Source organism: Oreochromis niloticus, linkage group LG22 (genome assembly GCF_001858045.2).
Source record: "Oreochromis niloticus isolate F11D_XX linkage group LG22, O_niloticus_UMD_NMBU, whole genome shotgun sequence".
NCBI classification, from domain to species: domain Eukaryota; kingdom Metazoa; phylum Chordata; class Actinopteri; order Cichliformes; family Cichlidae; genus Oreochromis; species Oreochromis niloticus.
The window spans coordinates 34,431,702-34,443,559 of NC_031985.2; the positions used below are offsets into that span (position 1 = coordinate 34,431,702).

The following is an 11,858-nucleotide window of genomic DNA, read 5'->3' on the forward strand; positions in this document are numbered from 1 at the left end:
CGGGGAAAGCGAACAGCGCCCCTGCTGAAGCGGAGGCTGTCGGAGTCAGAGGAGAGTTGTGAGCGTGCGCCGGCGTCTCCTTGCTACTTTCTGGTTGTGAGGGATATTTTTAGCCAGAAGTAAACCGCCTGTGAGTCAGCAGATCAACTGATCAGAAAGCCCTGAGAAAAAGGTTGCACATTCAATGATAGCAAACCATGGTGTACTCACAAATCTCACCCAGATCACTCTGCCCCCTCCACTTGTCAGTGGATCACCAGCTTCCTGGCAGAGAGGCAGCAGCAGGTGAGGCTGAGGAGCATCACATGTGGTAGAATTAATTTTTTATTTTTAATACATATATAACTCATTATTTTATATTTCACACAAATTTTAATCAGATGTTTAGGTATTGTAGAATAGAGCATTGAAAGTAGACTGTTACACACTGATACTAACAGACACAAACAAAAAGAAGACACCGCCCCAAGGTATGTATGGGGGTTGTGATAGGATGCTGTTCTGTATGGCACAGCAAAGCACAGAAACTACAAGATCCAGATTAAGCTGACACCGCTAGATGAAAACAAGTTTATAAATTCTCTCAGCGGAGCTCTCCCTCCACTTCTTTCTTGCTCTCTACAGGGCTGACCAGAGAACAAGAGACAGTTGCCATGGTGAAGTAGGGAGAGTTGTCTTCCGACCACAGGGAGAAGCTCGCTGTATAAAGTGTAAGATGACCTAAGGGATGGACCCACACCAGGGGGACCAAGTTTAAACCGCAGTCTTCCCCCAAACTCTCAACCAGTGATATGAATATTCTCTTTCTGTGTCTCATAATAAAAGTGTGTTCTGCTTGGGTTCGGAGTGCTTTGTCTGTTTTGACACATGGAGCAGAGGAAGAGAGATGGCACGGTTAGTAACCTGAAATTTCAACTGCTTAATAATAAATTTTGAAAAATTATACTTGGATTATATACTTTGACTTTATACCTATTGTCCTTTTGTTGAATAATTGCAACTTATTAATAAAGTTTAAAAGAAATAGGGATGGGGTTCAGATTGAGTCCACAGTAATCCATAGTCCTCATGTGGTCCAGCAGCTGGCTTGTTGGCTCTGTCATGAGCAGCAGCCGGCTGGAGCAAGAGTCTGTCCTCCTGGTTTACTGTCAGAGGACTAGGTCATCACTGAGCTGCTGTTTGTCACTCAGCTTGGAGTTACCTGACACAGGTGCCGCTGTTAGCTAGAGCTCCTTGGATGCAGTCAGGTTGTTAATAAAGATTGTCAGTAATATCAATTCTTGTTATTTTTAGTTTTCTTTTCTCTTTTTTCTAGTCCTGCATAGGACTGGGCGATATATCAAGTTTTTAAATATGTCGATATATTTTTATACGAGATATGAGATGTGACAATATCGTTTATATCGATATAGTCTATGTTACGTTATAATTATATTTGTGGAGCCGCTTGTTTGCCTCTCTTTTGTCCACTTTTGTCTCTACGCAACGTTACTCTTCCTTGCCTCTCTCCTTCACTGAACACAACTCCCCCTCCCCCATCGCTTCACCTGCAGGCAACGACAAGATGGACACGGCAACTATCAAAGAGGAGCTGGTCGGTAAAAAGAAAACATTTGGAGATTACTATTTTAGTGCTGGTAGCGCTAATCTCGTTAAAATGACATTAACACTATAACTGCATTAACTCGGCAAATCTCTGTTAACGAGTTACCGCGGATCGCCCCGTGCGTGGGGCTGGACGGCGTCAACGCGTTAAAATCCTTTAATTTTCTCAAAAATCAACAGTGCGCCTTATGTATGAATTCTGGTTGTGCTTGCTGACCGCGAACCGATTTTATGTGATACACAGGGCTCAGCAATCTGTCAAAAAATGTTTTAGTACGACTTTGGTAAGCTACAAAGCCACATCGCTTGATGGCTTGTCGGAGCCTCGCAGAGTAATACGTACTGTGCTTCAACGTAATATTACCGTATTGTGTGTGTATAAGGACCACAAATGGCACCTGTTAAGAGACATGGTTACAAAGAGGATTTCAAACTCAAAGCGGTCAGTCACGCAGTAGAACTTGAGAACAGAGCAGCTGCGAAACCTGTCTGTCTTCGTTATTATGCTCAGCGTCTTTTAGTTTACATTTTGATTGCACAATTGTGAGCTTTTTGTTATGCACAAAAACAACATTGTTTTATTTTATTTATGGAGTATTATTTTTTAATAAATGCTGATAATTTATTTCTGAGTAATGTTTTCATGTACATCTATGCTGTATCTTAATAAAAGTGCCTGTGTGAGATCTGGGACACAGCTTTGACTAAGAACTCTCTTTTTGTTCTTACTTTATGGCTTTAAAAAAATACAGAAATATATATCGTATATCGCCATCCAGCTAAAGAATATCAAGATACGAACTTTGGGTCATATTGCCCAGTCCTAGTCCTGCAGCAAGTCTTTTGGCCTTTGTTGAATCACCCGTTTCCTCCTCTGATGAGACATGACAATCCCTATAAATAAGACAAGTACCCCATTTAAAAAGAAAAAAAAAGGATCTTAATCAAATGAAAGGATAATTATTCATAAAGACACTAGTGACACACACAGACACACAGTGGCTCCAAATTTCCTGAACATCTCTACACGACGAGCAGTAGGTGAAGTGAGGACCCAGTCATGGACTAGCAGTTTCTAATAACTTACTGTGCGTTTATGGTGACTGAGCATGAGAACGTGATCTTTATCCTGTATAAAACTGCTGATCTTGTCAGTTGCTTTTAAAGTTGCTATTTAAATTATAGACAGAAATTTCATTTTATTTCATTCCTGCTGCTGGTATCCTCAACCCACGCAGTCATATCTGAGGATAAAACTCACTTCTGTCTACACCACATCACTGTAGACCTTTCACCAATCCACCTGTCAGTTTGCCACTCTGCTCTCCCCAATGTGGGGCTTCAGGAGGTACATCCATGGACTGATATGACTCTTTCAAGCTTATTATGATGCTAATGCATCCTTGTATGAAACTGCAAAATAGCGCAAAAAAAAAAATCACAAGACTCTGTGCCTCCCACTGGCTTCATCCCAGGGAGAAGCAGTTTGTCAGCTTGTGTTGTTGGTTCAGTTTCTTTTCTTTTGGGTAGTTTCCATCATACTCATACCAAATCTTTGTAGCGACCTACAACAAGACATTCTAGCCTCCAAGTTAGCATGACGAAAGCATTGCCATGTCCAAACCTGTGAGATACAAAAAAAAAAATGCAGGACAATCATATGTGGAACACTGTCTGAATGTGTGGGATGTAGAAAGGGACACCTGGTCAGGTATGAATCCAGTCACTAGGCTACAAACATTTTATAAATAGCAGCGAGTTTGCCCAATGCCTGCCTGCCTGTTCAAACCTCTGGACTTCACAACCCACTCTGAAGCTGCTCAGCTCCGCTAGCTACATTTCACTGCAAAATAACACAATCTGCTGATTATGTTTACAAACATGCACATATTTCCCACAACCTTCCATTATATTCACTCCACCAATGGAATAATTCCTGTAAAAATCTAAAAATAAATACGGCCAGTTACAGAAGCAGATTCAAATTAATGGTAGGAAATATCTGTATGAATAAAAAGTTCACAACAGTACATGAATACATACAACGTCCAGTCACTTGAAACTTAAACACGACCTCAAATCCAAAATAGACTTTTTTATTTCATTTTTAAGATTTGTAGCTGTGGACAATCAACCTGTTTACCAGCATCCTTATATGATTATTATGTTGCTCCATAAACACCAAGAAATAATATGAGAAAAACTCAGTTGTTAAAAACACAGAAAACTAGAAGCTATTTTTATCTGTTGAGCTCCCAGAATACTTCATTTGTAAAAATTACAGATTATTAACTAATTTTCTTAATGCATTAACTCTGTTTCAAAGTTTTAGCTCGAAGGTTTTGAGCCTCCACCCTTGCTGTTCCTAGACTATCAGAAAGTGCCGCCCCCTGAGGGATACTTCTTTTAGGCGTGCTTTCTCTTGTGAAGCTTCCTTGTCCTGAGTTTTACACATTTTATTCAGCCAATTTAAAAGTGATAGACTAGAATCTAAAAACTTGACTTGTGTAGTTTTAATTAAAAAAGTCAAACATTTCTGCATAGAAGCAGCCACACTGTCTGACAGGAAGCTCAGACCTTTATGGTAATTTCAATTCTGTCCAGCTGTGACTCTGTCTATATCATCTCTGAAGATATGGGAACATAAATATACTTCAACATGTTCATGAAGCAACAGCTTCTCAAACTGAGGTCTTAACAGGAGTTGTGTCTGCAGCTCACAGCTGGATGAAGTCAGGCTGAACTCCTTCCTGTCTTTGACAGTCTTTGACAGACTGCTCTCCCCTGTGGACCTTCATGTGTGACTCCACTGAGCGTTTCTCCTGGTACCTCTTCCCACACTCCTGGCAGCTGTAGGGTTTTTCCCCAGTGTGCGTTAGCATGTGTCTCTTCAGGTCGATCTTCTGTACGAAGCCCTTATTGCAGAGCTGGCAGCTGTAGGGTTTCTCCTTCTTGTGGAACCTCTCGTGTGTCTCCAGTGAGATTTTTTGGCGAAACCTCTTCCCACAGAGGCTACAGATAAATGGCTTCTCGCCCGTGTGGATCCTCATGTGAGAGTCCAGGTTTCCGATCTGCCTGAAGTTCTTCCCACACACCCTGCAGGTGTATGGCTTCTCCCCGGTGTGGATCCTCTTGTGAACATCCAGGTGTTGGCTCATGGTGAACTTCTTGCCACAGACCTCACAGGAGTATATTCGTGGTTTCCCTCCAATGTGGCTCTTGATGTGCCTCTTTAGGACTGTGTTTTCTATGAAAGTCTTCCCACAGAACTCGCAGATGAACGGCCGCTCACCAGCATGCAGCTTCATGTGTCTCTCCAGCGATCCCTTTCTGGGGAAGTCCTTCCCGCAGTCTTTGCACCTAAATGGTTTCTGGCCCGTGTGTGTCCTCATGTGTATCTCCATGTCTCTGAAGCTTATGCCACAGATGTCGCAGATCCGGCTTGTTTCTCTGTGACTCTGGATGTGCAGCTGCAAACTCTCAGAGGACTCTGCACGCTCTCCACAGATGCCACAGAGACAATCAGGGTGGTTTAGATGAGTCTCTGCATGCCTCACAAAGTTTCCTTTGTTGTGAAACGCGTTGCTGCAGACCTTGCAGCAGTGCGAAGGGGTCAGACTGGGTTTTCTGTGCCGGCTACTGATGGCCGTTTGCTCATCTGATCCATGGCTCCGGATGTGTCGCCTCAGCTCAGCACTCTTTGGAAATTCTTTTCCGCAAAAGCTGCAGCTGAACGGTGTCTGTCCGTCGTGAGCTTTCATGTGTCGTTCAAGCGAGCTGCCTTGGCTGAACTCTTTGTGGCAGACATTGCAGGTGAATGGCTTCTCTGCCGTGTGGATCCTCATGTGGGTTACCATGTTGCCCTTCTGATTGAAGCCTTTCCCGCAGACAACACAGCTGAAGGGTTTCTCTCCAGTGTGCATCCTCATGTGCATCTCCTGAGCTCGGATTGAGGGAAACTTCTTGCCGCAGACATCGCATGTCCTGGTGCTGTCACGGTGCATCTGGAGATGCAGCATTAGGCCATCACTGGACTCAAAACGCTCACCACACATACCACACAGACAGTCGGCCTCTTTCGAGTGCTTCTCCACGTGCTTCATCAGAAAGCCTTTCCTGTCAAAGGACTTCCCACACACTCTGCAAAGGTGAGACACCAACTGCTTGTCATTCTCACATTGTTCTTCGTCTCCCATTGGATCATCTGGAGAGGCCAGCTGGCGATCCAGTTCAGAGATGGTCTGTGGTCTGGAGGAAGTGCCAGGCAGAGTCTCTTTCAGTTGGTTGTCTATCGAGTTGCCTGGCTTCAGATGTTTCTCAACAGAGAGACTTGTGACGCCAACTGACAAACACAACTCTGGAGAGAAAATACATGACATGTGATTATTTAAATCATGTGACTCTATCACTTTTAGTAATAGATTTTTTTTAAAAAGGTAATAACTAAGGTTGATGTGTTACCTAAACACTTTCACTAGCCCCACCCATACTCTCCCTCTGATGCCCTGCCTGCTCGGTCCACACCAGAAGCCTGATTTGTTCTGCACACACTTTTGCTTCTTCTGTTTCCTGTCATTGCTGTAGTTTAAAATGAATCCTTTTCTTGCTGTCGTGGGATTAAATTTACTGAACTACTGATACCTGAAGTTTGTATATTACATTAACGTTTATATCAAGGTTTGCTTCAGTAATGTTGAGACGCAGGATTTGGGGAAACCAGTTCATGACTGATAGTGTTCCAGTACATGTTTTTGCATCCAAGTATGTTTTACTGCATTGGTGGTGCATTTGAGATCATTGTCATGCTGAAAATAAAAAATGTTTTTATTTGAATCGGCAGTAAGATGCTTAAACTACCATCTGTGAATACATTCAGTATTCATACATTCTTTTCACCAAAGGGACAATAGTGCAGGAACCACAAGCAAAGCCACACATTAATTTGATCATTTTTATCCTGCAGACAAAGCTTTTACTCTGAGAAGTCACTCCCTGCGCAGTACAACACCCACATTTAATTATTAGTTATTATTAATCTGTGGCTCTTTTCCACTGTGTCTTTGTCCTGTCTTCCTCACCCCACCCCCCACCAGTGGTAGCAGATGGCTGCCCCTCCCTGCGCCTGATTTTGCCAGAGATTTCTTCCTGTTAAAAGGGTGTTTTTCCTTTCCACTGTTGCCACTGTTGCCAAGTGCTTGCTCATCTGATTGAGTCAAAGTCAAAAGTCCACACGTACAGTCATACACACGAATTTGAAATTGAAATGCTCCCATGGCCCTGAGTGTACACTAAAACAATATAAAGATAAAAATAAAATAAAAGTCTTATATACAACACAATACAATACAAAACAATCTTTTATAGACAACAGTGTCCAACGCAAGTGTTCGTGGGCAAGTGGGGTGGGGGAATCAGTGAAAAGGCGATGGTGGCAATGCTACGTGACAGGTTTGCCCAAGCTGTTCTTAGGCTCACCTCATCCCTGGCTCTGAAGGCTGCATTCCATGTTTCCCCGTGTAGGAAATTTAACGTGTTTGTGCAGTTTGGGCATTCTTTTGCTCTGCATGACTGAAATCGCCCCCCAGGACGAGAAAAGCATCTGGGTGGGCCATCTGCTGCTCACTGACATGCTGATACAGTTCATTCAGTGCCTCACTCCAATTGTTGTTATTGGAGGAGGGAGGGATATAAACAGCAACAAACAGTATGGCTGAAAATTCTCTCGATAGGTAGAACGGTCTGCAATTGATGATCATAGCAGCAGAGGTGAACAGTATTGGAAGCCACAACAGGGTTGTAGCACCAGGCATCGTTGATGTAAACACAGAGCCCCTTCTGTGGGTAAGACTCACAGAGGGGGCTCTGTCTGCCCGAAAGCATCTTAGCCGGTTGAGTTGAATGGCACTGTTGGGAATGTTATTTTTAAGACATGTTTTTCCACAAACACGAAGACACAACACTCCCTCACTGACTTCAAAGTGGACCAAAGTAAGCGTACATGATCCAGCTTGTTGTCCAGGGAGCGCATGTTGGACAGTACAATGGTGGGAATAGCGGGTTTGTGTGGATTAGCCACTAACCTACTCCGGATGCCTCCGCGCTTACCCCTCTTCTGTTTCCTCTCACAACGCCTGAGACATTTCCACTGTGGGCGAGATCTAGTAGCAAGGGTCGGTGGTAAATGCCTCCGAAGCAGTCCACAGTTTTTTTACTGTAATTCGTAGCTCTTCCGTGTATGAAAAGTTTGTGAATTTGCTTCTGTTGATTTTGAGCAGGCGCTCACGACTGTACCTTACAATATAAAGCACCCTGAGGTCACTACTGTTGTGATTCAGTGCTTTATAAATACAACTGAATTGAATTGAACTGAATTAAATCTCCAAAAGTTGAATCTGTTCATCTGGACGTAGCGTTTTGTGGGAGAAACGTTTCGTCACTCATCCAAGTGACTTCTCCCACAAAACGCTACGTCCAGATGAACAGATTCAACTTTTGGAGATTTACTTTCCTGGATGATTGAGAATGCATCAAGACGAACTGAATTAAACTTTTTTAAAGCCCTTACGAATAAAAACTATTTTGCTCTAGAAGTACAGAAAGGACCACATAGCATCTCTTTGTCTCAGACCATCTCCAGCATCTCTTTCATCTTCATGCCTCTGGTCTCCTTCTGTTATAGCACAGTTTCTCATGTCTGCTCCTTTATTCTAGCATCACATCAACACTGTTTCAGCTTGGTCTGTCCTTTAATTCTAAATTTGTTTCCAAAGGAAGCCAGAGTGAAACATTCTTAAGCCTCGTGTCAGTTGGAGTATTTATGTGAAACTAATAAACGTGATGTGTTTACTGGCTAAACTCTCACACAGACAGGTAATGTTTCCTCAGAGCAATGTGCACAAATACTTCATTAAATCCATGCAGTATTCAGAGTATTTAAATGCAGAAAGAAGATAAAGTTATCATTAAAAATTTGTTTATACATGCAGATCTGTCGTATATAAACAGAAGAATGAACACTAAAAGATCTGCGGGAGGACCGTGAGCGCGCCAGTAAATGGGACTAGTTGAGGCTGCAGTGTGGTGCTGAATGCGGACACTGACCTTTGCGCTCCCCTCCGGGGTCCGCCGCTCCTCTCTCGGCCGCTCTGCTCTCTTCGAACGCGGTGAGGATGAGCTCGATGGCCGCCGACAGCCGCTCCGCCAGCAGCTCCCGCAGCTCCGGCAGCTCGGCTCGGCTGCGTTCATGGAGCAGCCGAAAGATCTCCTGAGCTGCCGCCGCCATCCGCTGCTCGATGGTGGCCTTCAGCCTGCGGCTCTCGGACCGCTTTTTCGACATTTTGCAGCGAACAAAGAGCTGAATATAAACAGGACGAGACACTTCCGGGATCGCCGGGCAAGCGTCACTGGAGGCGGACGCTCATTTCCTGCGTGAACCGGAATGTGACTCTACAGTTGCTATTATGCTACCAGGTAAAATCCGACGAAAACGTCCGACAGAGAAATAACGTGTAAAATTTTCAGCTTTCAGTTTAAAGTGTCCAGCTTTCACTTTTCTTTTCCAGTGTTGTGTAAACGCTTCAAATTTCAACGCATCACGTGATAGTAACTGTTCACGAAACTCGTCGAAAACACCTCAATTTAAAATGTCTTCACTAATTCACAGAGATCTACAGCTTCAATAATAAAGCTAGGTATATTGTCAATTAACAACGTCTCCTGTTAATTTCTGCATGTACCAGATCCATTAACAAGCAGATACTGGGTTTTAATATAGAGGTTAGAGAAGACGCCATCCAAACTGTCGCACAGTGTTATGGTCCGTTACTCTTTAATAAAATTTAAAAAAATCTTTAATAAAGATTATTAAAGAATCTTTAATAAAATAATTATGACGTTTCATACGCACATCACGACCAGATTTTAAAAATCAGAAAAGTTTGGAGCTGGATTTATAATAATAAAAACTGTAATATCGTATTAGTAGGGAGTATATGGGAACAGAAACCTCTGGACTCCTTTTTTATGTTTGGAGAGCTGACGATTATTCGAAGGACATTATGGGATGTTGGAGTGGATATTATGCCACTGTCCTCAGCACAACTCATGTTTGAGGCACTGCTTTTCAGGTTTACCTCTGACATGAGCGAGAAAGCAGGTGATCTGAGAGGTCTGGATTTCTTGTAATGTTCCCAATGATGCTGCATGATGCTCACACTATATGAATGTTAAAACTGCACCTTCATTCAAAGCAGTGTTGGGGGGGGTTTAAAAAAAATTTATTTTATTTAGGGGAGCTAATGAGACTGATTTCAGGTCTAAAAGCTTAAGCTGGGAGTATAAACCTCATAGCTGGGCAGATGTCCCATCTGAAAAAGAAGAAGGATATGCTGGTCAGAGGATCCCTGGGACTTGATTCAATGCCTTCAAGGTGCCTTTTAAACAGTCTGTGACCTGGAGAGCCAGGACCTTCACGACTAGGTACTACAAACTGATCGACAGTTGTCCTGCTTTTGCATCAAGATCTTCATCAAAGACCACCTCTGATGCCTCCATCCTGAGCTTCAAATGGGAAGCGAGGCACTTCCTGAATGAGAGCTAGGACAACAACAAGCTGATTTAAGTCCACTGCACCTATGGCGTGAACCACATTGGGTACCTGGTCTGTAGGTACCTAATTGACATGGATGGGCTTGATCCACCAGCAGAGCTGGAGCTCTTTAACTCCTCCTGCAGAGGTCATTGCTTCAAGAGGCAGAACTACCTGAATGACTTGCAGAGCTCCACCAAGAGGAGCAAAGGCGGCATGGAGGAGCCTGAAGAGTTCAAAAGCAAAGGGCTCCAGTGGCTGTCTGCTCACCTTTCAGTTATTTATGATGATGAATGAATGAACAGTGTTCCAAGGGTCCGCCGAGGTCCCGCTGAAAATCTCCAGTCGCGAACCTTATCCAATTCTTTCTCTTTTCCCAGATATCACATCGGGTCACCAAGATTTGTAGCGTATTCTTTTTATCTAAGGTGAAAGAGGGTTTCAGTCCCAGTCCAAGTTTTCAATCATTTATTGCCTCAAACAGCAAAAAATAATTCATGCTCTCCAGTTAGAAAGCCACAGTCTGCAGCTGTTTGTTGTAGCCAACTTCTGGAAGAGAGATGCCCCTAACTTAGAAGTACACATATTTATAAAAGAGATGTGCTTCTACCCGATGGGTCAAAAACCATTGAGAAGGGCCGTGATTTAGATTTTAGGCCCCCTTATTGGCGCTCTTCTTCTCCTCCATCAAGTGCAGCTTCACCTATGGATGGACACACACCCCCACACAGTCCTGCCTTCCTTAACCTGTTACACAGTTTCATGACCCTAAGCCAGCATCTATCTGTGAGAGCTTGTTTCTTGACCTTGCTCTAGATTACTCCCGCATTCCTGCACACAGTTTTTTTTTTGTCAAAAGTATAATCATGATTTTTTATTAAAGTTGATTCACCCTGATCATTTTCAGCTTTGTCTTTTAATTTTTGGACTCTCTAGAGGAGCTTTAGATGGAGGCTCTCATCTGAAACAAGAATTTTCTTTTGATTGGCTGCCCCTCTCAAAGATTTGTGTTTATTATCCATTTGACAACTTCTGATCCAAGAGTAGAAGAAACTGTGGTAAACTAAACTGTTCAGTGCAGACTGAAAATTTGGCTCACACACTGACCTCATTATTGGGAACTGTGCTCATGTTTGATATCCATCCATCCATTCGCTTCCGCTTATCCTTTCTAGGGTCGCGGGGGGCGCTGGAACCTATCCCAGCTGTCATAGGGCGAGAGGCGGGGTACACCCTGGACAGGTCGCCAGTCTGCCGCAGGGCCAACACACAGGGACAGACAACCATTCACACTCACATTCACTCCTAGTGACAATTTGGATTATCCAATTAACCTATCCCCTCAAACTGCATGTCTTTGGACGGTGGGAGGAAGCCGGAGTACCCGGAGGGAACCCACGCAAACAAGGGGAGAACATGCAAACTCCACACAGAAAGACCCCGGCCTGATGGTGGAATTGAACTCAGGACCTTCTTGCTGTGTGGCAACAGTGCTAACCACCGTGCCACCGTGCTGCCCATGTTTGATATCAACCCTCCTTATTTGCCCTCACCCACAGGTGGGTAATGGCAAATAAGGAGAACCAGAACTGGTCCACTTTTATACTTCTCTATCATGAAGATCATGTGATGTGACCAAAAGCTCCACAACAGCAACATCTTTGAT

The 11,858-nt window shown here is 43.6% G+C and overlaps 1 protein-coding gene and 1 long non-coding RNA gene across 2 annotated transcripts; one reads left to right on the plus strand and one right to left on the minus strand.

Moving 5' to 3' along the window:
* Positions 1–143: 143 nt before the first annotated feature.
* Positions 144–1,429, plus strand: LOC112843499 (uncharacterized). The gene is made up of 2 exons (XR_003215874.1): positions 144–285; positions 625–1,429. It is a non-coding gene; the product is annotated as an uncharacterized LOC112843499 (long non-coding RNA).
* A 2,251-nt stretch (positions 1,430–3,680) lies between these two features.
* Positions 3,681–9,168, minus strand: LOC112841743 (gastrula zinc finger protein XlCGF57.1). Its single transcript, XM_025902255.1, has 2 exons — positions 8,707–9,168; positions 3,681–5,962 (listed from the first exon to the last, which is right to left on the minus strand). The coding sequence occupies exons 1-2, from the start codon at positions 8,939–8,941 to the stop codon at positions 4,323–4,325; spliced, it is 1,875 nt and encodes a 624-aa protein (XP_025758040.1). The 5' UTR covers positions 8,942–9,168; the 3' UTR covers positions 3,681–4,322.
* Between the last annotated feature and the right edge of the window lie 2,690 nt (positions 9,169–11,858).

Excerpts from the sequence above, each read along its gene's own strand:
- LOC112841743 (XM_025902255.1), bottom strand. The coding sequence starts at position 8,941 with ATGTCGAAAAAGCGGTCCGAGAGCCGCAGGCTGAAGGCCACCATCGAG. Across the intron at positions 5,963-8,706 it reads CCCCGGAGGGGAGCGCAAAG|AGTTGTGTTTGTCAGTTGGC; the intron begins GTCAGTGTCCGC and ends TTTTCTCTCCAG.